Source organism: Lethenteron reissneri, chromosome 4 (assembly GCF_015708825.2).
Source record: "Lethenteron reissneri isolate LAM-NWPU_2019-01 chromosome 4, ASM1570882v1, whole genome shotgun sequence".
Classification (NCBI taxonomy): domain Eukaryota; kingdom Metazoa; phylum Chordata; class Hyperoartia; order Petromyzontiformes; family Petromyzontidae; genus Lethenteron; species Lethenteron reissneri.
This window is the reverse complement of record NC_083782.1, coordinates 638,016-665,813: the sequence shown is the minus strand read 5'-3', so window position 1 is coordinate 665,813 and position 27,798 is coordinate 638,016. Positions and strand designations below refer to the sequence as shown.

Here is a 27,798-nt window from a genome sequence, read left to right as displayed (position 1 = left end):
TGTGGACCAATCAGTTTCAAAAACAATGCATAAATTATCAGAGTATTGTTTTTTGTTTGCATTTGACTGCAAGTATTGTGGTAAATGTAAGCATGATTCCTTGCAAAAGGTGTCAGTTGTGTTGCCAGAAAAAAGGGGAAAACCCCTATTAGTATATTTTGGTACTGGCAAAGGAGGTCCCATGATTGTAGCTGCTCACCCCGAGCTCTCATTACTCTGGTAATGCGTTGTCCTTGAACTGTGCGCCTTTTGGCGTCATCTGGTCGAACACCATATGAGACTAGGCTCCAAAGAAAGCTGTCTCTGGTGTGGACCAATCAGTTTCAAAGACAATGCATAAATTATCAGAGTATTGTTTTTTGTTTGCATTTGACTGCAAGTATTGTGGTTAATGTAAGCATGATTCCTTGCAAAAGGTGTCAGTTTTGTTGCCAGAAAAAAGGGGAAAACCCCTATTAGTATATTTTGGTACTGGCAAAGGAGGTCCCATGATGTAGCTGCTCACCCCGAGCTCTCATTACTCTGGTAATGCGTTGTCCTTGAACTGTGCGCCTTTTGGCGTCATCTGGTCGAACACCATATGAGACTCGGCTCCAAAGAAAGCTGTCTCTGGTGTGGACCAATCAGTTTCAAAGACAATGCATAAATTATCAGAGTATTGTTTTTTGTTTGCATTTGACTGCAAGTATTGTGGTTAATGTAAGCATGATTCCTTGCAAAAGGTGTCAGTTTTGTTGCCATAAAAAAAGGGGAAAAACCCTATTAATATATTTTGGTACTGGCAAAGGAGGTCCCATGATTGTAGCTGCTCACCCCGAGCTCTCATTACTCTGTAATGCGTTGTCCTTGAACTGTGCGCCTTTTGGCGTCATCTGGTCGAACACCATATGAGACTAGGCTTCAAAGAAAGCTGTCTCTGGTGTGGACCAATCAGTTTCAAAAACAATGCATAAATTATCAGAGTATTGTTTTTTGTTTGCATTTGACTGCAAGTATTGTGGTAAATGTAAGCATGATTCCTTGCAAAAGGTGTCAGTTTTGTTGCCAGAAAAAAGGGGAAAACCCCTATTAGTATATTTTGGTACTGGCAAAGGAGGTCCCATGATTGTAGCTGCTCACCCCGAGCTCTCATTACTCTGGTAATGCGTTGTCCTTGAACTGTGCGCCTTTTGGCGTCATCTGGTCGAACACCATATGAGACTAGGCTCCAAAGAAAGCTGTCTCTGGTGTGGACCAATCAGTTTCAAAGACAATGCATAAATTATCAGAGTATTGCTTTTTGTTTGCATTTGACTGCAAGTATTGTGGTTAATGTAAGCATGATTCCTTGCAAAAGGTGTCAGTTTTGTTGCCAGAAAAAAGGGGAAAACCCCTATTAGTATATTTTGGTACTGGCAAAGGAGGTCCCATGATGTAGCTGCTCACCCCGAGCTCTCATTACTCTGGTAATGCGTTGTCCTTGAACTGTGCGCCTTTTGGCGTCATCTGGTCGAACACCATATGAGACTAGGCTCCAAAGAAAGCTGTCTCTGGTGTGGACCAATCAGTTTCAAAGACAATGCATAAATTATCAGAGTATTGTTTTTTGTTTGCATTTGACTGCAAGTATTGTGGTTAATGTAAGCATGATTCCTTGCAAAAGGTATCAGTTTTGTTGCCAGAAAAAAGGGGAAAAACCCGACTAGTATATTTTGGTACTGGCAAAGGAGGTCCCATGATGTAGCTGCTCACCCCGAGCTCTCATTACTCTGGTAATGCGTTGTCCTTGAACTGTGCGCCTTTTGGCGTCATCTGGTCGAACACCATATGAGACTAGGCTCCAAAGAAAGCTGTCTCTGGTGTGGACCAATCAGTTTCAAAGACAATGCATAAATTATCAGAGTATTGTTTTTTGTTTGCATTTGACTGCAAGTATTGTGGTTAATGTAAGCATGATTCCTTGCAAAAGGTGTCAGTTTTGTTGCCAGAAAAAAGGGGAAAACCCCTATTAGTATATTTTGGTACTGGCAAAGGAGGTCCCATGATGTAGCTGCTCACCCCGAGCTCTCATTACTCTGGTAATGCGTTGTCCTTGAACTGTGCGCCTTTTGGCGTCATCTGGTCGAACACCATATGAGACTAGGCTCCAAAGAAAGCTGTCTTTGGTGTGGACCAATCAGTTTCATAGACAATGCATAAATTATCAGAGTATTGTTTTTTGTTTGCATTTGACTGCAAGTATTGTGGTTAAGATTAAGCATGATTCCTTGCAAAAGGTGTCAGTTTTGTTGCCAGAAAAAGGGGGAAAACCCTATTAGTATATTTTGGTACTGGCAAAGGAGGTCCCATGATGTAGCTGCTCACCCCGAGCTCTCATTACTCTGGTAATGCGTTGTCCTTGAACTGTGCGCCTTTTGGCGTCATCTGGTCGAACACCATATGAGACTAGGCTCCAAAGAAAGCTGTCTCTGGTGTGGACCAATCAGTTTCAAAGACAATGCATAAATTATCAGAGTATTGTTTTTTGTTTGCATTTGACTGCAAGTATTGTGGTTAATGTAAGCATGATTCCTTGCAAAAGGTGTCAGTTTTGTTGCCAGAAAAAAGGGGAAAAACCCTATTAGTATATTTTGGTACTGGCAAAGGAGGTCCCATGATGTAGCTGCTCACCCCGAGCTCTCATTACTCTGGTAATGCGTTGTCCTTGAACTGTGCGCCTTTTGGCGTCATCTGGTCGAACACCATATGAGACTAGGCTCCAAAGAAAGCTGTCTCTGGTGTGGACCAATCAGTTTCAAAGACAATGCATACATTATCAGAGTATTGTTTTTTGTTTGCATTTGACTGCAAGTATTGTGGTTAATGTAAGCATGATTCCTTGCAAAAGGTGTCAGTTTTGTTGCCAGAAAAAAGGGGAAAACCCCTATTAGTATATTTTGGTACTGGCAAAGGAGGTCCCATGATGTAGCTGCTCACCCCGAGCTCTCATTACTCTGGTAATGCGTTGTCCTTGAACTGTGCGCCTTTTGGCGTCATCTGGTCGAACACCATATGAGACTCAGCTCCAAAGAAAGCTGTCTCTGGTGTGGACCAATCAGTTTCAAAGACAATGCATAAATTATCAGAGTATTGTTTTTTGTTTGCATTTGACTGCAAGTATTGTGGTTAATGTAAGCATGATTCCTTGCAAAAGGTGTCAGTTTTGTTGCCAGAAAAAAGGGGAAAAACCCTATTAGTATATTTTGGTACTGGCAAAGGAGGTCCCATGATGTAGCTGCTCACCCCGAGCTCTCATTACTCTGGTAATGCGTTGTCCTTGAACTGTGCGCCTTTTGGCGTCATCTGGTCGAACACCATATGAGACTAGGCTCCAAAGAAAGCTGTCTCTGGTGTGGACCAATCAGTTTCAAAGACAATGCATAAATTATCAGAGTATTGTTTTTTGTTTGCATTTGACTGCAAGTATTGTGGTTAATGTAAGCATGATTCCTTGCAAAAGGTGTCAGTTTTGTTGCCAGAAAAAAGGGGAAAACCCCTATTAGTATATTTTGGTACTGGCAAAGGAGGTCCCATGATGTAGCTGCTCACCCCGAGCTCTCATTACTCTGGTAATGCGTTGTCCTTGAACTGTGCGCCTTTTGGCGTCATCTGGTCGAACACCATATGAGACTAGGCTCCAAAGAAAGCTGTCTTTGGTGTGGACCAATCAGTTTCAAAGACAATGCATAAATTATCAGAGTATTGTTTTTTGTTTGCATTTGACTGCAAGTATTGTGGTTAATATTAAGCATGATTCCTTGCAAAAGGTGTCAGTTTTGTTGCCAGAAAAAAGGGGGAAAACCCTATTAGTATATTTTGGTACTGGCAAAGGAGGTCCCATGATGTAGCTGCTCACCCCGAGCTCTCATTACTCTGGTAATGCGTTGTCCTTGAACTGTGCGCCTTTTGGCGTCATCTGGTCGAACACCATATGAGACTAGGCTCCAAAGAAAGCTGTCTCTGGTGTGGACCAATCAGTTTCAAAGACAATGCATAAATTATCAGAGTATTGTTTTTTGTTTGCATTTGACTGCAAGTATTGTGGTTAATGTAAGCATGATTCCTTGCAAAAGGTGTCAGTTTTGTTGCCAGAAAAAAGGGGAAAACCCTATTAGTATATTTTGGTACTGGCAAAGGAGGTCCCATGATGTAGCTGCTCACCCCGAGCTCTCATTACTCTGGTAATGCGTTGTCCTTGAACTGTGCGCCTTTTGGCGTCATCTGGTCGAACACCATATGAGACTAGGCTCCAAAGAAAGCTGTCTCTGGTGTGGACCAATCAGTTTCAAAGACAATGCATACATTATCAGAGTATTGTTTTTTGTTTGCATTTGACTGCAAGTATTGTGGTTAATGTAAGCATGATTCCTTGCAAAAGGTGTCAGTTTTGTTGCCAGAAAAAAGGGGAAAACCCCTATTAGTATATTTTGGTACTGGCAAAGGAGGTCCCATGATGTAGCTGCTCACCCCGAGCTCTCATTACTCTGGTAATGCGTTGTCCTTGAACTGTGCGCCTTTTGGCGTCATCTGGTCGAACACCATATGAGACTAGGCTCCAAAGAAAGCTGTCTTTGGTGTGGACCAATCAGTTTCAAAGACAATGCATAAATTATCAGAGTATTGTTTTTTGTTTGCATTTGACTGCAAGTATTGTGGTTAATGTAAGCATGATTCCTTGCAAAAGGTGTCAGTTTTGTTGCCAGAAAAAAGGGGAAAAACCCTATTAGTATATTTTGGTACTGGCAAAGGAGGTCCCATGATGTAGCTGCTCACCCCGAGCTCTCATTACTCTGGTAATGCGTTGTCCTTGAACTGTGCGCCTTTTGGCGTCATCTGGTCGAACACCATATGAGACTAGGCTCCAAAGAAAGCTGTCTCTGGTGTGGACCAATCAGTTTCAAAGACAATGCATAAATTATCAGAGTATTGTTTTTTGTTTGCATTTGACTGCAAGTATTGTGGTTAATGTAAGCATGATTCCTTGCAAAAGGTGTCAGTTTTGTTGCCAGAAAAAAGGGGAAAACCCCTATTAGTATATTTTGGTACTGGCAAAGGAGGTCCCATGATGTAGCTGCTCACCCCGAGCTCTCATTACTCTGGTAATGCGTTGTCCTTGAACTGTGCGCCTTTTGGCGTCATCTGGTCGAACACCATATGAGACTAGGCTCCAAAGAAAGCTGTCTCTGGTGTGGACCAATCAGTTTCAAAGACAATGCATACATTATCAGAGTATTGTTTTTTGTTTGCATTTGACTGCAAGTATTGTGGTTAATGTAAGCATGATTCCTTGCAAAAGGTGTCAGTTTTGTTGCCAGAAAAAAGGGGAAAACCCCTATTAGTATATTTTGGTACTGGCAAAGGAGGTCCCATGATGTAGCTGCTCACCCCGAGCTCTCATTACTCTGGTAATGCGTTGTCCTTGAACTGTGCGCCTTTTGGCGTCATCTGGTCGAACACCATATGAGACTAGGCTCCAAAGAAAGCTGTCTCTGGTGTGGACCAATCAGTTTCAAAGACAATGCATAAATTATCAGAGTATTGTTTTTTGTTTGCATTTGACTGCAAGTATTGTGGTTAATGTAAGCATGATTCCTTGCAAAAGGTGTCAGTTTTGTTGCCAGAAAAAAGGGGAAAACCCTATTAGTATATTTTGGTACTGGCAAAGGAGGTCCCATGATGTAGCTGCTCACCCCGAGCTCTCATTACTCTGGTAATGCGTTGTCCTTGAACTGTGCGCCTTTTGGCGTCATCTGGTCGAACACCATATGAGACTAGGCTCCAAAGAAAGCTGTCTCTGGTGTGGACCAATCAGTTTCAAAGACAATGCATAAATTATCAGAGTATTGTTTTTTGTTTGCATTTGACTGCAAGTATTGTGGTTAATGTAAGCATGATTCCTTGCAAAAGGTGTCAGTTTTGTTGCCAGAAAAAAGGGGAAAACCCCTATTAGTATATTTTGGTACTGGCAAAGGAGGTCCCATGATGTAGCTGCTCACCCCGAGCTCTCATTACTCTGGTAATGCGTTGTCCTTGAACTGTGCGCCTTTTGGCGTCATCTGGTCGAACACCATATGAGACTAGGCTCCAAAGAAAGCTGTCTTTGGTGTGGACCAATCAGTTTCAAAGACAATGCATAAATTATCAGAGTATTGTTTTTTGTTTGCATTTGACTGCAAGTATTGTGGTTAATAGTAAGCATGATTCCTTGCAAAAGGTGTCAGTTTTGTTGCCAGAAAAAAGGGGAAAACCCTATTAGTATATTTTGGTACTGGCAAAGGAGGTCCCATGATGTAGCTGCTCACCCCGAGCTCTCATTACTCTGGTAATGCGTTGTCCTTGAACTGTGCGCCTTTTGGCGTCATCTGGTCGAACACCATATGAGACTAGGCTCCAAAGAAAGCTGTCTCTGGTGTGGACCAATCAGTTTCAAAGACAATGCATAAATTATCAGAGTATTGTTTTTTGTTTGCATTTGACTGCAAGTATTGTGGTTAATGTAAGCATGATTCCTTGCAAAAGGTGTCAGTTTTGTTGCCAGAAAAAAGGGGAAAAACCCTATTAGTATATTTTGGTACTGGCAAAGGAGGTCCCATGATGTAGCTGCTCACCCCGAGCTCTCATTACTCTGGTAATGCGTTGTCCTTGAACTGTGCGCCTTTTGGCGTCATCTGGTCGAACACCATATGAGACTAGGCTCCAAAGAAAGCTGTCTCTGGTGTGGACCAATCAGTTTCAAAGACAATGCATAAATTATCAGAGTATTGTTTTTTGTTTGCATTTGACTGCAAGTATTGTGGTTAATGTAAGCATGATTCCTTGCAAAAGGTGTCAGTTTTGTTGCCAGAAAAAAGGGGAAAAACCCTATTAGTATATTTTGGTACTGGCAAAGGAGGTCCCATGATGTAGCTGCTCACCCCGAGCTCTCATTACTCTGGTAATGCGTTGTCCTTGAACTGTGCGCCTTTTGGCGTCATCTGGTCGAACACCATATGAGACTAGGCTCCAAAGAAAGCTGTCTCTGGTGTGGACCAATCAGTTTCAAAGACAATGCATAAATTATCAGAGTATTGTTTTTTGTTTGCATTTGACTGCAAGTATTGTGGTTAATGTAAGCATGATTCCTTGCAAAAGGTGTCAGTTTTGTTGCCAGAAAAAAGGGGAAAAACCCTATTAGTATATTTTGGTACTGGCAAAGGAGGTCCCATGATGTAGCTGCTCACCCCGAGCTCTCATTACTCTGGTAATGCGTTGTCCTTGAACTGTGCGCCTTTTGGCGTCATCTGGTCGAACACCATATGAGACTAGGCTCCAAAGAAAGCTGTCTCTGGTGTGGACCAATCAGTTTCAAAGACAATGCATAAATTATCAGAGTATTGTTTTTTGTTTGCATTTGACTGCAAGTATTGTGGTTAATGTAAGCATGATTCCTTGCAAAAGGTGTCAGTTTTGTTGCCAGAAAAAAAGGGGGAAAACCCCTATTAGTATATTTTGGTACTGGCAAAGGAGGTCCCATGATGTAGCTGCTCACCCCGAGCTCTCATTACTCTGGTAATGCGTTGTCCTTGAACTGTGCGCCTTTTGGCGTCATCTGGTCGAACACCATATGAGACTAGGCTCCAAAGAAAGCTGTCTCTGGTGTGGACCAATCAGTTTCAAAGACAATGCATAAATTATCAGAGTATTGTTTTTTGTTTGCATTTGACTGCAAGTATTGTGGTTAATGTAAGCATGATTCCTTGCAAAAGGTGTCAGTTTTGTTGCCAGAAAAAAGGGGAAAAACCCTATTAGTATATTTTGGTACTGGCAAAGGAGGTCCCATGATGTAGCTGCTCACCCCGAGCTCTCATTACTCTGGTAATGCGTTGTCCTTGAACTGTGCGCCTTTTGGCGTCATCTGGTCGAACACCATATGAGACTAGGCTCCAAAGAAAGCTGTCTCTGGTGTGGACCAATCAGTTTCAAAGACAATGCATAAATTATCAGAGTATTGTTTTTTGTTTGCATTTGACTGCAAGTATTGTGGTTAATGTAAGCATGATTCCTTGCAAAAGGTGTCAGTTTTGTTGCCAGAAAAAAGGGGAAAAACCCTATTAGTATATTTTGGTACTGGCAAAGGAGGTCCCATGATGTAGCTGCTCACCCCGAGCTCTCATTACTCTGGTAATGCGTTGTCCTTGAACTGTGCGCCTTTTGGCGTCATCTGGTCGAACACCATATGAGACTAGGCTCCAAAGAAAGCTGTCTCTGGTGTGGACCAATCAGTTTCAAAGACAATGCATAAATTATCAGAGTATTGTTTTTTGTTTGCATTTGACTGCAAGTATTGTGGTTAATGTAAGCATGATTCCTTGCAAAAGGTGTCAGTTTTGTTGCCAGAAAAAAGGGGAAAACCCCTATTAGTATATTTTGGTACTGGCAAAGGAGGTCCCATGATGTAGCTGCTCACCCCGAGCTCTCATTACTCTGGTAATGCGTTGTCCTTGAACTGTGCGCCTTTTGGCGTCATCTGGTCGAACACCATATGAGACTAGGCTCCAAAGAAAGCTGTCTTTGGTGTGGACCAATCAGTTTCAAAGACAATGCATAAATTATCAGAGTATTGTTTTTTGTTTGCATTTGACTGCAAGTATTGTGGTTAATGTAAGCATGATTCCTTGCAAAAGGTGTCAGTTTTGTTGCCAGAAAAAAGGGGAAAAACTCTATTAGTATATTTTGGTACTGGCAAAGGAGGTCCCATGATGTAGCTGCTCACCCCGAGCTCTCATTACTCTGGTAATGCGTTGTCCTTGAACTGTGCGCCTTTTGGCGTCATCTGGTCTAACACCATATGAGACTAGGCTCCAAAGAAAGCTGTCTCTGGTGTGGACCAATCAGGTTCAAAGACAATGCATAAATTATCAGAGTTGTTTGTTGTTTGCATTTGACTGCAAGTATTGTGGTTAATGTAAGCATGATTCCTTGCAAAAGGTGTCAGTTTTGTTGCCAGAAAAAAGGGGGAAAACCCTATTAGTATATTTTGGTACTGGCAAAGGAGGTCCCATGATGTAGCTGATCACCCCGAGCTCTCATTACTCTGGTAATGCGTTGTCCTTGAACTGTGCGCCTTTTGGCGTCATCTGGTCGAACACCATATGAGACTAGGCTCCAAAGAAAGCTGTCTCTGGTGTGGACCAATCAGTTTCAAAGACAATGCATAAATTATCAGAGTATTGTTTTTTGTTTGCATTTGACTGCAAGTATTGTGGTTAATGTAAGCATGATTCCTTGCAAAAGGTGTCAGTTTTGTTGCCAGAAAAAGGGGAAAAACCCTATTAGTATATTTTGGTACTGGCAAAGGAGGTTCCATGATGTAGCTGCTCACCCCGAGCTCTCATTATTCTGGTAATGCGTTGTCCTTGAACTGTGCGCCTTTTGGCGTCATCTGGTCGAACACCATATGAGACTAGGCTCCAAAGAAAGCTGTCTCTGGTGTGGACCAATCAGTTTCAAAGACAATGCATAAATTATCAGAGTATTGTTTTTTGTTTGCATTTGACTGCAAGTATTGTGGTTAATGTAAGCATGATTCCTTGCAAAAGGTGTCAGTTTTGTTGCCAGAAAAAAGGGGGAAAACCCAATTAGTATATTTTGGTACTGGCAAAGGAGGTCCCATGATGTAGCTGCTCACCCCGAGCTCTCATTACTCTGGTAATGCGTTGTCCTTGAACTGTGCGCCTTTTGGCGTCATCTGGTCGAACACCATATGAGACTCAGCTCCAAAGAAAGCTGTCTCTGGTGTGGACCAATCAGTTTCAAAGACAATGCATGAATTATCAGAGTATTGTTTTTTGTTTGCATTTGACTGCAAGTATTGTGGTTAATGTAAGCATGATTCCTTGCAAAAGGTGTCAGTTTTGTTGCCAGAAAAAAGGGGAAAACCCCTATTAGTATATTTTGGTACTGGCAAAGGAGGTCCCATGATGTAGCTGCTCACCCCGAGCTCTCATTACTCTGGTAATGCGTTGTCCTTGAACTGTGCGCCTTTTGGCGTCATCTGGTCGAACACCATATGAGACTAGGCTCCAAAGAAAGCTGTCTTTGGTGTGGACCAATCAGTTTCAAAGACAATGCATAAATTATCGGAGTATTGTTTTTTGTTTGCATTTGACTGCAAGTATTGTGGTTAATGTAAGCATGATTCCTTGCAAAAGGTGTCAGTTTTGTTGCCAGAAAAAAGGGGAAAAACTCTATTAGTATATTTTGGTATTGGCAAAGGAGGTCCCATGATGTAGCTGCTCACCCCGAGCTCTCATTACTCTGGTAATGCGTTGTCCTTGAACTGTGCGCCTTTTGGCGTCATCTGGTCGAACACCATATGAGACTAGGCTCCAAAGAAAGCTGTCTCTGGTGTGGACCAATCAGTTTCAAAGACAATGCATAAATTATCAGAGTATTGTTTGTTGTTTGCATTTGACTGCAAGTATTGTGGTTAATGTAAGCATGATTCCTTGCAAAGGTGTCAGTTTTGTTGCCAGAAAAAAGGGGAAAAACCCTATTAGTATATGTTGGTACTGGCAAAGGAGGTTCCATGATGTAGCTGCTCACCCCGAGCTCTCATTATTCTGGTAATGCGTTGTCCTTGAACTGTGCGCCTTTTGGCATCATCTGGTCGAACACCATATGAGACTAGGCTCCAAAGAAAGCTGTCTCTGGTGTGGACCAATCAGTTTCAAAGACAATGCATAAATTATCAGAGTATTGTTTTTTGTTTGCATTTGACTGCAAGTATTGTGGTTAATGTAAGCATGATTCCTTGCAAAAGGTGTCAGTTTTGTTGCCAGAAAAAAGGGGAAAACCCCTATTAGTATATTTTGGTACTGGCAAAGGAGGTCCCATGATGTAGCTGCTCACCCCGAGCTCTCATTACTCTGGTAATGCGTTGTCCTTGAACTGTGCGCCTTTTGGCGTCATCTGGTCGAACACCATATGAGACTAGGCTCCAAAGAAAGCTGTCTTTGGTGTGGACCAATCAGTTTCAAAGACAATGCATAAATTATCGGAGTATTGTTTTTTGTTTGCATTTGACTGCAAGTATTGTGGTTAATGTAAGCATGATTCCTTGCAAAAGGTGTCAGTTTTGTTGCCAGAAAAAAGGGGAAAAACTCTATTAGTATATTTTGGTATTGGCAAAGGAGGTCCCATGATGTAGCTGCTCACCCCGAGCTCTCATTACTCTGGTAATGCGTTGTCCTTGAACTGTGCGCCTTTTGGCGTCATCTGGTCGAACACCATATGAGACTAGGCTCCAAAGAAAGCTGTCTCTGGTGTGGACCAATCAGTTTCAAAGACAATGCATAAATTATCAGAGTATTGTTTGTTGTTTGCATTTGACTGCAAGTATTGTGGTTAATGTAAGCATGATTCCTTGCAAAGGTGTCAGTTTTGTTGCCAGAAAAAAGGGGAAAAACCCTATTAGTATATGTTGGTACTGGCAAAGGAGGTTCCATGATGTAGCTGCTCACCCCGAGCTCTCATTATTCTGGTAATGCGTTGTCCTTGAACTGTGCGCCTTTTGGCATCATCTGGTCGAACACCATATGAGACTAGGCTCCAAAGAAAGCTGTCTCTGGTGTGGACCAATCAGTTTCAAAGACAATGCATAAATTATCAGAGTATTGTTTTTTGTTTGCATTTGACTGCAAGTATTGTGGTTAATGTAAGCATGATTCCTTGCAAAAGGTGTCAGTTTTGTTGCCAGAAAAAAGGGGAAAACCCCTATTAGTCTATTTTGGTACTGGCAAAGGAGGTCCCATGATGTAGCTGCTCACCCCGAGCTCTCATTACTCTGGTATTGCGTTGTCCTTGAACTGTGCGCCTTTTGGCGTCATCTGGTCGAACACCATATGAGACTAGGCTCCAAATAAAGCTGTCTCTGGTGTGGACCAATCAGTTTCAAAGACAATGCATAAATTATCAGAGTATTGTTTTTTGTTTGCATTTGACTGCAAGTATTGTGGTTAATGTAAGCATGATTCCTTGCAAAAGGTGTCAGTTTTGTTGCCAGAAAAAATGGGAAAACCCCTATTAGTATATTTTGGTACTGGCAAAGGAGGTCCCATGATGTAGCTGCTCACCCCGAGCTCTCATTACTCTGGTAATGCCTTGTCCTTGAACTGTGCGCCTTTTGGCGTCATCTGGTCGAACACCATATGAGACTAGGCTCCAAAGAAAGCTGTCTTTGGTGTGGACCAATCAGTTTCAAAGACAATGCATAAATTATCGGAGTATTGTTTGTTGTTTGCATTTGACTGCAAGTATTGTGGTTAATGTAAGCATGATTCCTTGCAAAAGGTGTCAGTTTTGTTGCCAGAAAAAAGGGGAAAAACTCTATTAGTATATTTTGGTATTGGCAAAGGAGGTCCCATGATGTAGCTGCTCACCCCGAGCTCTCATTACTCTGGTAATGCGTTGTCCTTGAACTGTGCGCCTTTTGGCGTCATCTGGTCGAACACCATATGAGACTAGGCTCCAAAGAAAGCTGTCTCTGGTGTGGACCAATCAGTTTCAAAGACAATGCATAAATTATCAGAGTATTGTTTGTTGTTTGCATTTGACTGCAAGTATTGTGGTTAATGTAAGCATGATTCCTTGCAAAGGTGTCAGTTTTGTTGCCAGAAAAAAGGGGAAAAACCCTATTAGTATATGTTGGTACTGGCAAAGGAGGTTCCATGATGTAGCTGCTCACCCCGAGCTCTCATTATTCTGGTAATGCGTTGTCCTTGAACTGTGCGCCTTTTGGCATCATCTGGTCGAACACCATATGAGACTAGGCTCCAAAGAAAGCTGTCTCTGGTGTGGACCAATCAGTTTCAAAGACAATGCATAAATTATCAGAGTATTGTTTTTTGTTTGCATTTGACTGCAAGTATTGTGGTTAATGTAAGCATGATTCCTTGCAAAAGGTGTCAGTTTTGTTGCCAGAAAAAAGGGGAAAAACCCTATTAGTCTATTTTGGTACTGGCAAAGGAGGTCCCATGATGTAGCTGCTCACCCCGAGCTCTCATTACTCTGGTATTGCGTTGTCCTTGAACTGTGCGCCTTTTGGCGTCATCTGGTCGAACACCATATGAGACTAGGCTCCAAATAAAGCTGTCTCTGGTGTGGACCAATCAGTTTCAAAGACAATGCATAAATTATCAGAGTATTGTTTTTTGTTTGCATTTGACTGCAAGTATTGTGGTTAATGTAAGCATGATTCCTTGCAAAAGGTGTCAGTTTTGTTGCCAGAAAAAAGGGGAAAAACCCTATTAGTATATTTTGGTACTGGCAAATACCTTTTGGTCGGGGTCGAATATTTTTCTCTGGCCTATGGCCTGGCCTTCTGCCTGACCAAACGGCCGCGTCCATCACCGAGGCTTTCTTGAATGGTTATGTCATGGATAAAGGAGCACCTGAAGGGCTGCTCACGGATCAGGGACGTAACTTCTCCTCCAAATTGCTCAAGGATGTATGCACTGCGCTGGACACAAAGAAAATACGCACTTCCCCTTACCATCCGCAAACGGATGGCATGGTGGAACGGTTTAACCGCACCCTTTCGGCCATACTTTGTCACACGGTAAGTGAAAAACAAACCGATTGGGACTTGCACATACCGGGCGTCCTGGCTGCATACCGCATGGTTCCGCACGCGTCCACAGGATATTCGCCATTTTTCCTGATGTATGGCCGTGACAATGTACCCCCGATTGATGTGCAACTGGGTACGGCGGGTAAACAACCGTCCCCTTCCTTGCCTGATCACGTACGGGACTCGCTTTAACAGGTTACAGAGGCGCGAGTGGCCGCCAGATGTGCGACGGCCCGTACGCAGGCAAGGAACGAGAGGTATGCGCGTCGATCGCGAACTGACATGCCCTGGTCGGTGGGCGATCTGGCATGGCTCCATTGCCCTTAGGTGCCAGTGGGCACGTCCCCTAAACTACACAGGCCTTGGCGGGGGCCTGTGAGGCTGGTGGACATTCGGAACCCCCAGAGTGTTCGCATCCAGTACGGCCAACGTCGTTGGTATGTCCATTCGTCGCGACTCAAACCCTACGTTGACCCGCGTGCTGGCCCCTCATCTCCACTTGTTGACCTGCCGGGGTCTGGCGTGCCGAATGTGCCACTTGCCTCGCCCGTTGATCCCCAGCGGGGCTGTGTTGTACCCCCCGCAGATGAACAGGTTTTGAGGGACAACGAGACCCCGGACGTCCCTCCTCCAACGGGACCTATCCCAGATACGACCGAAACCGAACATTCTTCTTCTCCACGGCAACCACCTCCTGCAGATCGGGCGGCGAGGCGACCATGCGCGAAAAACGAAGAGGGTCCTGCGTCGCGTACGCGGTCGAAATCTCTTCCGTTTCGTTAGTAATGATTGCCTTGCGGTCTGTTACCCTGTTGTTACTGCGCTACAGGGGCGCCCTAATGTATGTCTGTTGTTTAATGTTTTGAATTCCTCGACGCGTAGACGCCTACTCCCCCCCTTACCTTGTTAATGCGTCTCAGACGCCCTAATAATTATCTAAATTGGATCCGGCTTGTCACCCTTTTCCAGCCGAGACGGCTGACTTTTTACATCGGGGGGGGGGGGGGGGTGATGTAATATGAGGATATATCCGGCTCACTGACGTATCACAACTCGTCATGGTGATTGGCTCTGCCGGTCCTGGTTTACAGCCAATGGGGGGAAGCCTGGGGGCATGGCCCTCACGTGATGGAAAGGTGACAGCTATAAGGATTGGTTCTGCTGGCTTTGGCCTCAGCCAATGGGGAGATGAGTCAGGGGCGTGGTCCCGGGAGCTGACGAGGGAGCCTGGAAGATTCGATGCAGGCTAACGAGGATTGGCGGAAACGTACCACGTGACCCGGGTATTAAATAGGGGTGGAGACGAACGACACGTGGTCAGAACGGGAACGAAGAGAGGAAGGGGGCCACGCGGGAGCGGGGCTCCGAGTTGCCACGTGGCAGTGTGTCTCTCTCTGTCTATCTGTCCCTCTCACGCTGCCTATCAGCAGCGTGAAGTAACTGTAACATAAGTTGAATAAAAGACCGATTCCAGAAGTCGTCTCAACGAGATTTATTACACATAGTTATTCCTGTATCCAGCTGTCAACCTCTGATGTTGTTCTCTCTTTGCTTTGCAAAATGCCAGCCTGTTATTGGAAGTCACTGCTAGTAAGTAAAACTCTGTATTATATAGTGCCATTCAAACAAGTCTCACAGCGATTTTCAACACAATCCCAGTAAAAAGCCTTAACATTAAAATAAGAGTATAACAACCCTACACAAACAGATATGCAAGAGAAAATAAATGTGTTTTCAGACGAGTCTTAAAAACCTCGACCGATGGAGCATCCCTAACGAACTGAGGTATAACATTCCACAAACGAGGCGCCTGATTACTGAAAGCTCACCCATTGCTGTTGATGAATGTGGTGAGTTTGTCTATGTTTGTGCCTCCAGCCCATCCCACATGGATCTGGAGACCGGGATTGCAGAGTGCACACTCGTCCTCAACCTCTTTCTCAACAACAAGTTCTCTGAGGCCCTGGAGAAGCTGCAGCCTTGGTATCTGCTCTCACGCACGCTTGACCACGGGGGGAACCCTTGCGTACCCGAGTCGTGCTCACCAATGCACGAAACACCTACCGCCATTGGTTGATAAATTTTCCGCATACTCGCTCACCCACGAATTGCGCTCTCTCACCGATGATTCACTCCGTCACTCTCCTATAAGATCGTGCTCACTCGTGCACAAGTCTCCCATATACGCTCACTCTCCTGTGAATTATGCTTACTCAGCTGGTGTACACACTCATCCACGTATATCCCTTTATCTCGGATTTGAAAAGAGCAGGCTATTTTGTGCCTGCTTCATGATCCAAATTTGCCAAATTAGAAAATAACATTGTAAATTACTCAATTGCGATTGCACATAATGGTCATCACCACCTACTGACAGACTATTGCCGACTTGCAGGGAAATTTTGAGTCGCCTCGTGCCACACCAGAACAGCTGTCATGGGAGGTCCCCTTCGAATGTGTGAGATGTGATGTAAGGCGCTTTTGATTTGCTGATGGTTTAAGCCATGCCATACAAATGCAAGGGTGATTACCGTTATTACCGTAGTCTTCCAGCAGTCACACACACACTGCCTATCTTGAGTGCATAATATGCATTCATAGAATTGGTCTTTTTTATAAATGCATTGTTTTTAATTTGGAGCTGCATTTGTATATTGATATTTTGCACACATATACATTGTATTGTGTTGGTTGTGTTGAAGATGGTTTGAACAGGAATGATGATGATGGTGATGAATGGTGGTAGGAGTGGTGGTGATGTGTACACGATAGGGGAGGGCTGGTTGCCGAAACAGACAGAGTGGTCTAAGTGATTCCAGCGACCGAGGGGAAGAGAAGACCGAAGGCTAAGTACGTGGATACTGTCAGGGCGGATGTTGGAAGTCACGTGTCGGCTGCGGGATCTGGCAAAGGGTAGAAAGCGTTGGTGAGGTGCAGTCGTGGCATCATCAACTTGAGCCAAGAGTGACATCTCGATCTTGAACGGGGGGAGGGTGATGGGAGTGGTGGTGTTGAAGGCTTTCCTTGTAATCGTGCGCGTAGGTCCCAGGACAGCATATACCATGCCCTGGGATACTGCACCATTCTTGGCCTACAGGCAAACATGACCTTCGACCCTCAGGACATCGCGAATGCCATCGGCTCCACCAAGGCATCTCTGGACGCTTGTCACAAGTAGGTCGGGCTGGTCACAAAGTTACTCGATGATGAAGGTTTATGCGCTCATCCTCTTTACATTGGCCCGTGCTTTTAAGGACAGAGTACCAATATGTAGAAGAAGTTTGTGTTAATGAGCCATTTGGTTGAAAGGCATTGGAAATGTTATTTTGTGATTTTATTGTTTAAAATAAAAGGCTTATTTGTGTTGAGTGAAGTAGTTGATTAAATCATAACTCCCACGTATGGCACGTTATCATCTCGGGGAATACTCCTTGAATACACACCAGGTTATCGTTGGAAACTGCTGAATTTCAATTGCCATGATGTGCCTGGCTTTGTAGACCATAATATATTATTTTTAATTTTATTTTTCTACCTACGTGACTTTACCGAAAGAACCAAAGAGTATGAAAAAGCATTTGACTTGATAAAAATTGAAGCTCTCACAAACATGGCACAAAATAAAACATATTTAGAAATAATACTGTCTTTATAAAATGCAAGTCGCACTAAGGTTACATTTAGATAGTACCAACATGCATTTTTGTGTACTAGGTTTCGGAGAAAAGTGAGCATTGCGGAGTCTCTAAGCAGCTTTCTGAATCGACCAACGACAGACCGCTGTACAGAGGGTGAGCATTACACGTGCGAACACGTATGGGTTTACTCTCTCACCACTTGCATCTCCTCAGTTGCGCTTAACTCTCCTGCCTGAGTCCATGTCACGTGGATGCCTGCTCTGTTTGTCCCTTGGTAACATCTCGCCACGGTGGCCATGGTGGCGAGATGTTATCTCCCTCGCTTGGTATGCAACAGATTGTGGTTTCGGTTCCGACCATCACGCCTATGTATTTGGAGTTTGCACATTCTTTCCATGGTCACGTGGATTTTTCTATAGTTCCTACGGTTTTTCACTTCACATTTCGAAATATGCGTTTAGATTATCTGGCTGTAACTATAAAATTCCACACGATAAGCGACTTGATTGGCTTATGTGGAAAAGAGACATGATTAGTGGGCTTTGCCTGGTAAAAAAATTGTTTTAAGTTTAGATTAAAAAAGAATATATCTTTCAGTACCGACAAATAACAGCATCTGTTGAGGCCGCTGGCCCCCGAGGCCTCTCCCTGCTGGGCGCCGGCCGCAGGGGGTCCGCCAGTCTCCCGATCCCTCGCTCGTGTGTGAACAGCTGCTGCTGTGCTCATCGCTCGCGGGAGAAGGGCTGCCGCTCGCCGGCTCTCTTGCGGTTCGACGCTCCGGTGCGCCTGTCCTCGCAGCACTTTGACTCGTCACACGGACGTTCGATTAGCTGAACTGAAGAGACGACCGCCCCGGTGGCTGACTCGAGAAGCAAGAGACCTTCTCCCCTTTCTGCGGCCCCTTTTTATTGTTACCCACATCAAGATTATCCCTATGAGAGGGCTTCTGGGTGAAAACCTGTCGGCCAGGTGCTCTATGGGGGGGAAATGTGTGAGGGTGTGTTTATGTGGAGGGTGGTGAGGGGGAAGCAGTGCCGGCCCCGTCGCTTGGTGGTGGCGAGGTCGTAGATGGGGCGCCCGCAGAGTGGCTTCGCGGCGGTGGCATCACACATCCTTAGTTCTCTCCATTGCTGTGAGGCACTTCCAGTTGTGTTTAACTATGATGTGTCTGTAGAATAATAGTATTACTACTATGAGCCAAGAATGTCTGTGTGTAACACACGTGACGTCACTCCACATGCCGCACCCCCCCCTCATCATTAATATTCATGAGCGCGTGGATTTTTACACTCATGCAGAAGAAGGTCGAGCGGAAAGATTTTTTTCGCAAATTCACTTTAAGTTTCACGTTTCTTTATTGAAAGTGAATCTAATAAATAATTATATGCAGAAACAAAGTGGATTTGGAAAAGGATGCAAACTACCATTTTTAGATGTTTTAATCGAAAAGAGAGCAGATGGCTCAATGGCCCACTTTCTACAGGAAAGCAACCCGACTCCCACCACCATCCATCCCAGAAGAATTCCCTCATCAAAACTCTACACCATAGAGCTCGATGTATTTCCGATGATCATCACCTAGCCAGTGAACTGGAACATATACACCAAGCTCTCAAGACAAATGTTTATTCAGACTACACAATCCATAAAGCTATCACCCCAACCGTTGGGAAAGAACCATCTGAGGACCCAATCAAAACCATCACCTTGCCATACATAGCAGGGGTCACCAAAAATATTTCGAAAATCATGAGCAAACACAAGATCCAGGTTCGATTTAACACAGTACGTAAATTCGTGATCTGATCCCATCTGTGAAGGATGTGATCCCTGACATGCAATATCCCAGCGTCTACAAACTAAGCTGTGTTTGCGGCAGTAGTTACATTGGGGAAACTAAGCGACATGTCTCGGACCGTGTTCGTGAGCATAAGGCAGATCTAAAACCCGGTAGGACCAATACTTTGGCCGTGGCTGATCATTGTTTTAATGTGGTTGGCGCACAAAATTGATTTCTCTAAGACAAAGGTACTTTGCAACCCACTGGCTATCAACAAAGATTCGTTCATTAAGCCATCCATCAATACAGACATATACACAAATTTTAACCGATAAGATGGGTACAAACTCCGCAATCACTGGAAGGATGTTGTCAACCAGTTTAAGTCATAACTGGCTGTAATTTTTCCATTTTAGCACTGCCGTTGCTCACCAGTTTTTTAACCCCTCACATTAACATAACCTCCGCTCTACATGCGGTGTCCTACCGTTTTTTTCATCCCTCAGATTAACATAAGCTCCTCCTCCAATGCTGCTGACACTTGGGCTACGCCAATTTTAAACCTTTATAAACAGTTTGCCTTTAGAGGCTAACCCCTCTTTTTTTCTCCATCTGATGACGACCGCTCGTGTTGCGATCGAAACATCGTAGTTTTTTGTAAAAAAAATTTTACCTATCTACGGGAGTTTACCAAAAGACCCAAAGAATAATTACAACTAGCATCATCAGGCGGACAGCCAGAGTTGTGGAGAAATCCTCCTGTCTTAAATAGAGGGATAAATCGGATGTCGTCACATGTGAGCCAATCAGGTGTGAAGGCCAGAGGGTGGGGGGGGGGGGTGTTTAAAGTATCTTTACCTATAAATCTCATTTTTTGTCTGTCTCTCTGTGTGTGTGTGCGCACGTTTGTGAGGTATTTAACTCTCAAACGTTGAGGTTTACATAAAAAAAAGTATGGCTAGGTACCACGCCGTAAGCCCCGCGGTGAGCAAGCGCTATTCCTTTTTCACATCCGTCAACTTTTAAGTACTTTATTTGGCGATTTTGTGCAGTTTCCGTTTATTTATTTAAAACGCCACTCGGCTGACCAAGGGTTGCCCTTGGCAACGCACACGCGTCATCGGTGGAGGGGGAATTCTCTTTCACCTTCAAAATGCAAATCAACGCTGAGGTAAATTCTTCAAAGTTTAATGTCCTCCCCCCCCACCCCGATGCGTGCAGTTACTACTATACAGTCGGTTGATATTAATATTATCGCGCTTACATAGTATTATTGTAGCGAGGGCAGGGGGATGGTGGGGGCAGGGGTAGCGGCCCAGCCCCCACCAATCTAGGCGAGGCCCGGGGGCTCTGCACGTACATAGAAAACTATTATTTAACTATTATTAAAAAAATATGTTTGGAAATATTCAACTATTAATGTTTGTGTGTAGACTAATATTTCAAATTAAATTAAATGCAAAATATTACCATATGATTGTGTGTTTTTATGAAGCTGCGCCAGTCTACTGGCAGTCTGTCATGTGGCCTTTTGCCTGCTTATTAATTCAAGTCAGTGCACTGGCAGTCTATTATCTACACTATATGCATTGCTACTGGCCAGGGTGAGTGTATGCCAGTCTATAATCTGTTGCCTGCTTTTTTACCTTGCTCAGTGTACTGCCAGTCTTTCATGTAGACTGTATCTTGCTTTTTAAGCTGCTGACCGTATTGCCAGCTTATTATGTCGACTGTAGCAATGCTTAGGTCACTGAGTCAGTGTACTGCCAGTCTATAATTTAGACTGTAGCCCGCTTATTAACTTAAGTGTGCGTACTGCTGCTCTATAATGTAGACTTATTCTAGCTTCAATGCATTTCTATTGTTTGGTTTGCTCACGTCACACTATTTACTGATATGTAGTACTGCGATGCTGATTTTTATGTTATACTGTTAAATACGTTGTACTTAGCTACAGCCGATTTTTTTTCATCTATCATTTTGTTACATTTGTGGGAAAATCAACCATTGGCGTACTGCACCTTTTCTTTCGACCCAAGCAGGGAGCACGCAGGGAGGTTCAATGCCCCAACTTTTGTTGAGCTTGCTGTTCTTTTGGTGGGTGAGGAACATGGTAAGAGAGACATTGTGCTTCGATACCAAGACAACACCATCAAACTTCCCTGACACAACCAGAGCATATGATGCCCTACAATACCCAATTTTACTGTGGCAAGCCCAAGATGGCTACCATGTCCAGATTCCTAAAATGATAATTATCAAAGCTACAGGACAAAGACATCCTCACATAACTGTCTCCTCTAAAGACTTCCATTCCTTCATGATCATGGACAGAGGAGGAAACCACATATTACGATGCGCAAACCTCTTTCACCAGTATGTTGTTGATGAGTATGCCAAAATTGAGAGTGAGCGTCTTCTTTACGTGTTGAACAGTACGCTCATCTCTGGGATGCAATCAATGCTGACGGAGATGCAAACGCTCAGAATGTGGGCAGATTCCTTTTGTTTGCCTTCATCCTTCACAGCTGGACCAAGATACATGCATGATAAGACTCAGGATGCCATGACATACAACAGCCAATATGGCAGGCCCGATCTCTTATCACCTTCACTTGCAATCCGAAATGGAAAGAGATCCAGGTTTAGCTTTATCCAAACCAAAAGCCAACAGACACACATGACATCTTAGCAAGGGTCTTTAAACTCAAAGTTGATGACCTCATGATGCTTATTACGACTAACGAAGGCGGCGTCTTTGGAAAGACAAGCAGTAACTTGCATACCATTGAGTGCCAAAAATGTCGTCTTCCTCATGCTCACATTTTGCTATGGATGAGGGAAAAAATTCACGCAAGTGACATTGACACATTTATCAGTGCTGAGTTACCTGACCCCCATCAAGACCCTGCCCTTTTTATGTGGTCTGCAAGCAAATGGTCTATGGCCCATGTGGGCAGTTCAATCCAAATTCGCCATGTATGTGTAATAACGTTCCAGGAGACTTGGACGCCGGGGTTGGAGGCACACGTATTTATTCCGTGTCGGGTACAGCACAACACTGGACATACAACACTGGAGGGGGTATCGGCCCCCTCACCCGTCTAACTGGGAATACACCCTCTAGCTACGCCTAGCCTACCTCTTGGTCCTCCACTAACGGGCTAGGGGAGGCTAGCTAGCCGACACTGGTAAGTCGGGCTCACGGTACCCGGAGTTCCAGACCAGCTCTTATAAGAGCACCGGCTCTGGCTCTCGGGACCACGCCGCTGGCTCGATCCTGTTCGGCCCTGATAAGGGCGGCGATCCAGGGGAGTCCAGGACTCTATCTAGACGACCTTCTGTCTTCACTGGTTAGCTTCAACATCTCTCCCCGAGCCCTCCGGCTCATCCCCTTTTATACCAAAACCCCCGCTGAGGGGTGGGGCCCCGGGGGATCCCAGCTCCGAGTCAGCCCCCCAGGCTGCCCGATGCGGACGTCGCTGAGAGCACCTTCCCGTGCACCGACATAGCCACGCCCACTGTGTTTCTTTCCCGTGTGATCCCATTGTATAACAGCCCCTCCGTAACACCCCTACATCACCCCCCCCTGTACAGCTCGCAGCCGTCCCGGCTGCAACAAAACGACAATAAAAGTGTATTTACCCCTTGAACCCGTGTGTGCCTCACAAATTTTTTCAACAATAACGACAACAAGAACAACAACAAGAACAACAACAAGAACAACAACAGCAAGAAGAGAAAATAACCCGACTCACCCCCCCCGAATAAATACGAATTCCGTAAGAGCACCATATATACAATTAGCAGGAAACCACACCACACACACAACACACAGTGAACACAACATATATACAATCCTCCGGGCATCACAAAAGTCTGCGCATTTTCGCGCGCGTTCTTGCAGCAGGCCCGTCACACGGGGCAACCCCAGATGGCGGACTGTTGGGTGGCAACCGTCCGTGTCCGAGTGAGTCACTTTCTGTTGCCGCGTGACCCTCGGCATCCCCAGGAGGGGTTGGCGGGCAGTGAGCCCGTCACTCCCGGTGCACCTGGGGGCGGGACAGCCGGCAGCACGTTAGGTGAGAGCAGCGGAGGCGGACCCTGGGAGTCGGCGGACCCCCCACATGTTTGGCCATGCGTGTGTGAAGTGGGAACTCGGACCGCAACGAACGGTTTCAATCTGGAGGGGTGCACAAACCACCGCCGCTTCCCCCATTTGATACGTACACACTGAGGCCGCAAAACCTGAACCACCTCCACAGGACCCCGCCACGGCCGCACCAGTTTAGAGGAGGTTGCAAGTGGTACTTGGGGACAGTGTAACCATGCCCTGTCACCTGGTTTCCACTGCAGCACGTGCGCCCGACCCAGCCTGAGCCTCTCGTTAGCCTTCTGGCGGAGGTCGGAATTTTGCATAGCAGCCTCCCGTGCCTCTGTTAATTTAGCAATATTGAATTTCACATGGTCGGCCAATTTAGATTTACCCCGCGGCGTGGAGATCTGCAGCTGGGTCTGAACAGGTGGGTCAGGTTCGCGGCCGTACATCAGGAAGAAGGGGGAAAATCCCGTCGCCGCATGGGGAGCCATTCTATATGCTGCCAACACCCCTTGAATTTGAAGGTCCCAATCGGTCTGTGAGTCCGAGACCTGTTGGGACAGCATTGACGTGATGGTTCGATGCAGACGTTCCACCATCCCGTCAGTTTGCGGATGATATGGGGAGGTACGAATTTTTTTCGTGCCCAGGAGCTCACAGACCTCTTGGAGAAGTTTACCAGAAAATTTTTTGCCCTGGTCGGTCAGCAGCCGCTCCGGAGCACCTTTGTCCAGGACGTATCCCTGGACAAAGGCCTCCGCGATGGCTGCTGCCGACTGGTTGGCAAGGGGCCAGGCCATAGGCCAGCGCGTAAAATATTCCACCCCGGTCAACAGGTATCTGTTGCCCCTGGGGGTAGCGGGGAATGGGCCCAGAATATCAAGCGCGACAAGCTTGTGGACCCTGGAAACTCTGATGGATTGCAAAGGCGGGTTAGACTCCCGTGCTGGTGGTTTACGTTGCGCACACCGAGGACATGACCCCAACAGATCCCCGACATCCCTTGTCATGCCCGGCCAAAAAAAATCCAGCTGGAGCATGGCGAGGGTCTTTTGAGTCCCCAGGTGGAGGAGACGCTCATGCGCGGCCCACACCACCTTACCCCGCAAACCAGAAGGGACCACCAGCCGGTGTCGATGGGATCTCCCGTCCCAATGCATTAACAGACCCTGGACCATCTCCCATGAGTCGACATCACCCCTCTCCCGCCCAGCACTTCCGACGCGACGACGCAACGCGAGGAGGGAGGTGTCCTCCATCTGGAGGCGCCCCCATTCAGCAACAGGCAACCCCAGCAAGGAATCTTTTCCCTGTTGTGCAATCGAACCCGTCATCGACGTTGCGTCAGCGGCGGCCGCCAGGACCGGAACGGACATGTCACTCGGAGGCCTGCAACGCCCCGACCCCAGGAGGCATGCGCATTCGGAGGTGGTTGGCAGCCGTGACAGAGCGTCCGCATTGGTGTGGCGAACGCCCTTACGGTACGTAGTTTCGAAATCGAAGTCCTGGAGAATCTCCAACCATCGAGACAATTGTCCCGATGGTTGTTGAACTCGCAGGGCGTACTGTAGTGCCGCATGATCTGTGCGGACGGTGAAATGCCGACCGTACAGATATGGGCGATACTGTTGGATAAAGTTAACAATTGCCAACAGTTCCCGACGGGTGACACAATATCTTTGCTCCGCTGGAGACAACACCCGACTACCGTACGCTACTACCCGTTCCCCGCCGTCAACCACCTGCGAAAGCACGCCCCCAATTCTCGTGTTGCTCGCGTCCGTGTCGAGCAAAAAGGGTTTGGAAAAATCAGGGTAAACCAAAGGAGGAGCCTTTACCAGAGCGTCCCGGAGGGATCGGAAAGCAGCCTCCTCCTCCTGTCCCCAGTGAAACCGGACCCCCTTAGATGTCAAAGCATGTAAGGGCTTTGCAATCGTTGCAAAATCCGCGACAAACCGTCGGTAATACGACGCAAATCCAACGAAACTCCTGACCTCTCCCACAGAGGTGGGAGTCGGCCAGGAGCTGACACACTGCGTTTTGGCGGGATCGGTAGCAATACCTGAGCGTCCGACAATATGTCCCAAATAACGCACAGATTCGCGTAACAAATGACACTTCTGGGGTTTAAATTTCAAATTAGCAGCCCGCATTTTGAGGAAAACCGCCCGCAACCTCTGGAGATGTTCGTTGAATGTTTTGCTAAAGACGATAACGTCATCCAAATAAATCAAGCACGAGTCCCATTGTAACCCAGCCAAGACCAATTCCATCAATCGCTGGAAAGTTGCCGGCGCTGAGTGGAGTCCCATCGGCAACCGGTTGAATTGGAACAGGCCACGCGGTGTACGGAATGCAGTTTTGGGTTTCGAATCATCGTCCAGAGGAAGCTGCCAGAATCCCGAAAGCAAATCCAATGTGGAGAAGAATCGCGCCCCCGCCAAGGCGTCAAGCGATTCGTCCATCCGTGGGAGCGGGTATGCGTCGGCAACAGAAATTTTGTTGAGGCGACGAAAATCGACGCAAAACCGCAACGAGCCGTCATGTTTTTTAACTAAGACAATCGGCGCTCCCCAAGGGCTGGTAGAAGGAGAAATGATGTCGGCGGCTAACATGTCATCAACGGCCGATTTGACATGGTCCTTTTCGGCAGGACTTAACCGAAAAGGATTCTGGCGTATTGGCGCGCTGTCACCCGTATCAATATGGTGACGCAGCAGATGAGTACAGCCCAGATCGTATTTGTTCCGACTGAAAACGTCGGAAAATTCACGCAGCAGTGTTTTAAGCTTTTGACGCTGTAAGTCTGACAGGTCCGTCGATCCCGCACAAAGCGCCTCGAGCCACCCCTCATCACTGTCCGTATGTGGTCGCGGCAGAGGGGCAGCGCTTACGTGATTTACGACGGGCTTCTCACAGGGCACCGGCGTTGCATGCGCAAGCACGGTCCCCTGTGGAACCACCACCGTCCGCGACCCCACATTGAGGACCGCGATGAAAGGGTCCCCGTCCCCTTTAACGATGGTCTGGGCCGGAATTAAGTGAGGTCCGCTAACCCCGACCCTAGATGGTCCCAGCAGAACCCCCTGGTCCCCAATCCCCTTAGCGAAAGGCCGACGTAGTTTAAGAGGCACCAGCATCTGGGCCCCCGGCGGTACGCGTACCGTTCTATCGACGAGCGCCGGTACCGTCGCGAACGCCGTCCGACCCGCAGAGGGAGACGGCAGAAATGACATACGTCGGCCCGACGGGAGCTCAATGCAGCCCTGGTCGACTAAGATACGGATCAGCATTTTGGCCAGGAAGTCCGTCCCCAGCAGGCACGGAACCGCCAGCGAGGAGGAGACAAAAATTGGGCCAGAAAATTTGATATCCCCGATACAAATTTGCGCTCGAATTTGTCCAATGATGCCAAGTGAGCCCCCGTTAGCAGCATAGAACGGAACATCAACGGGCAGCAAAGGACGGCTCTGAACAGGAAGAATGTTGTAAATTAATTCCGAAATAATGGTCGCCGATGCTCCCGTATCGACCAGGATGCGCACCTCAACCCCATCAATGTGCCCCACAACGACTGACGACCCCGACGACGCGGCCACAACGCGATGGGCCAACACGGACCACTGGCTGGGTTGGATATTAGTCCCCACAGTGGTACGTGTTGGCGCGACGGTGTGCAATTTCAGACCCCCGTTCGTTGCGGTGCGTGAGTGTGTGATGAGTGTGTGTGTAGGCCAACCATGTGGGGTGTCGCGACTCGCCGGGTTATGTTGTTGGAGCTTGGGAAGAGGCGCGGCGTCCTGTCGAGGCGTCGCCCCGCGCTGCCGAGGAGACCGGCATCCCGAGGCCAAATGACCCCGGAGGCCGCAATTGTAGCAGCGCGGGAGCACTCCCGATGACTTTGGCTGGTCGAGGCGGCTCGGTCCGTCCCGAGCCGGCCGTACTCCCGCTCTCCACTCCAGCTGATGGTCGACGGCGCAAATTTCTTCCGCCGGGAGGGTGGCTGCAGCCACGGCACGGCCGGTCGCCGCCTTGCTGGCCTTTCGTCGCTGCGAGAGTAAGTTGGCGTGGAGGTGTCGTGCGGCCCGGAGGGAAGACATCTCAGCGTCGTCCTGCGCCACGACGACAATATCCAATTCGTCAGCCAGCAAGAGGATCTTCTCCGTCACCATGGCATCCACTCCTTCGTCATCCATTCGCGGGAAAGCCGTTCTTGCCAGTGCCAGGAGAGCTGTGCGATACGCCAGGGGCGACTCCTTGGCACCCCGCTGACGATCGTAGAATAGCTGTCTGCAGTCAGAAGGTGGTCCGTAGACTGCAGCCAGCAGCTGAAGCGCCATCTGCAGCGTGACGCGCTTGGCTTTCGGCGCCGAGGTGAGAGTGGCGAGGGCATCGCTGTCGAGCATCGCCGGCAGCGCGCGGAGAGCCTCGGCATCTGTCCACTGCGCCATCTCCTGGTGTGCGAGGAAGCGCCGCTGAAAGCCGCCCCAGTCACCATCCTCGCCCACAAACTCCTTGAGGGGAGGTAAACGTTGGTGCAACGCAGCGGCCGCAGTCGAAGTTCGCCCCCCGTTGCTCCCGTCACTCGGCTCGGCTTCGGCGTGAACGACGAGTGGCATCGCCGGTCGCACCCCGAGTGACGCGCTGGCCGCTC

At 46.9% G+C, this 27,798-nt stretch overlaps 1 protein-coding gene across 1 annotated transcript in view; it reads left to right on the top strand.

Annotated features, from left to right (window-relative positions):
• LOC133348804 (tetratricopeptide repeat protein 39B-like) overlaps window positions 1-27,798 on the top strand; it is a 127,252-nt gene that overhangs the window by 61,281 nt on the left and 38,173 nt on the right. Inside the window, exons 3-5 of the mRNA XM_061561821.1 lie at window positions 15,506-15,610; window positions 16,670-16,801; window positions 17,342-17,418. Of these exons, the coding sequence (XP_061417805.1) occupies window positions 15,506-15,610; window positions 16,670-16,801; window positions 17,342-17,418 (314 nt within the window). The remainder of the gene's footprint in view (window positions 1-15,505; window positions 15,611-16,669; window positions 16,802-17,341; window positions 17,419-27,798) is intronic.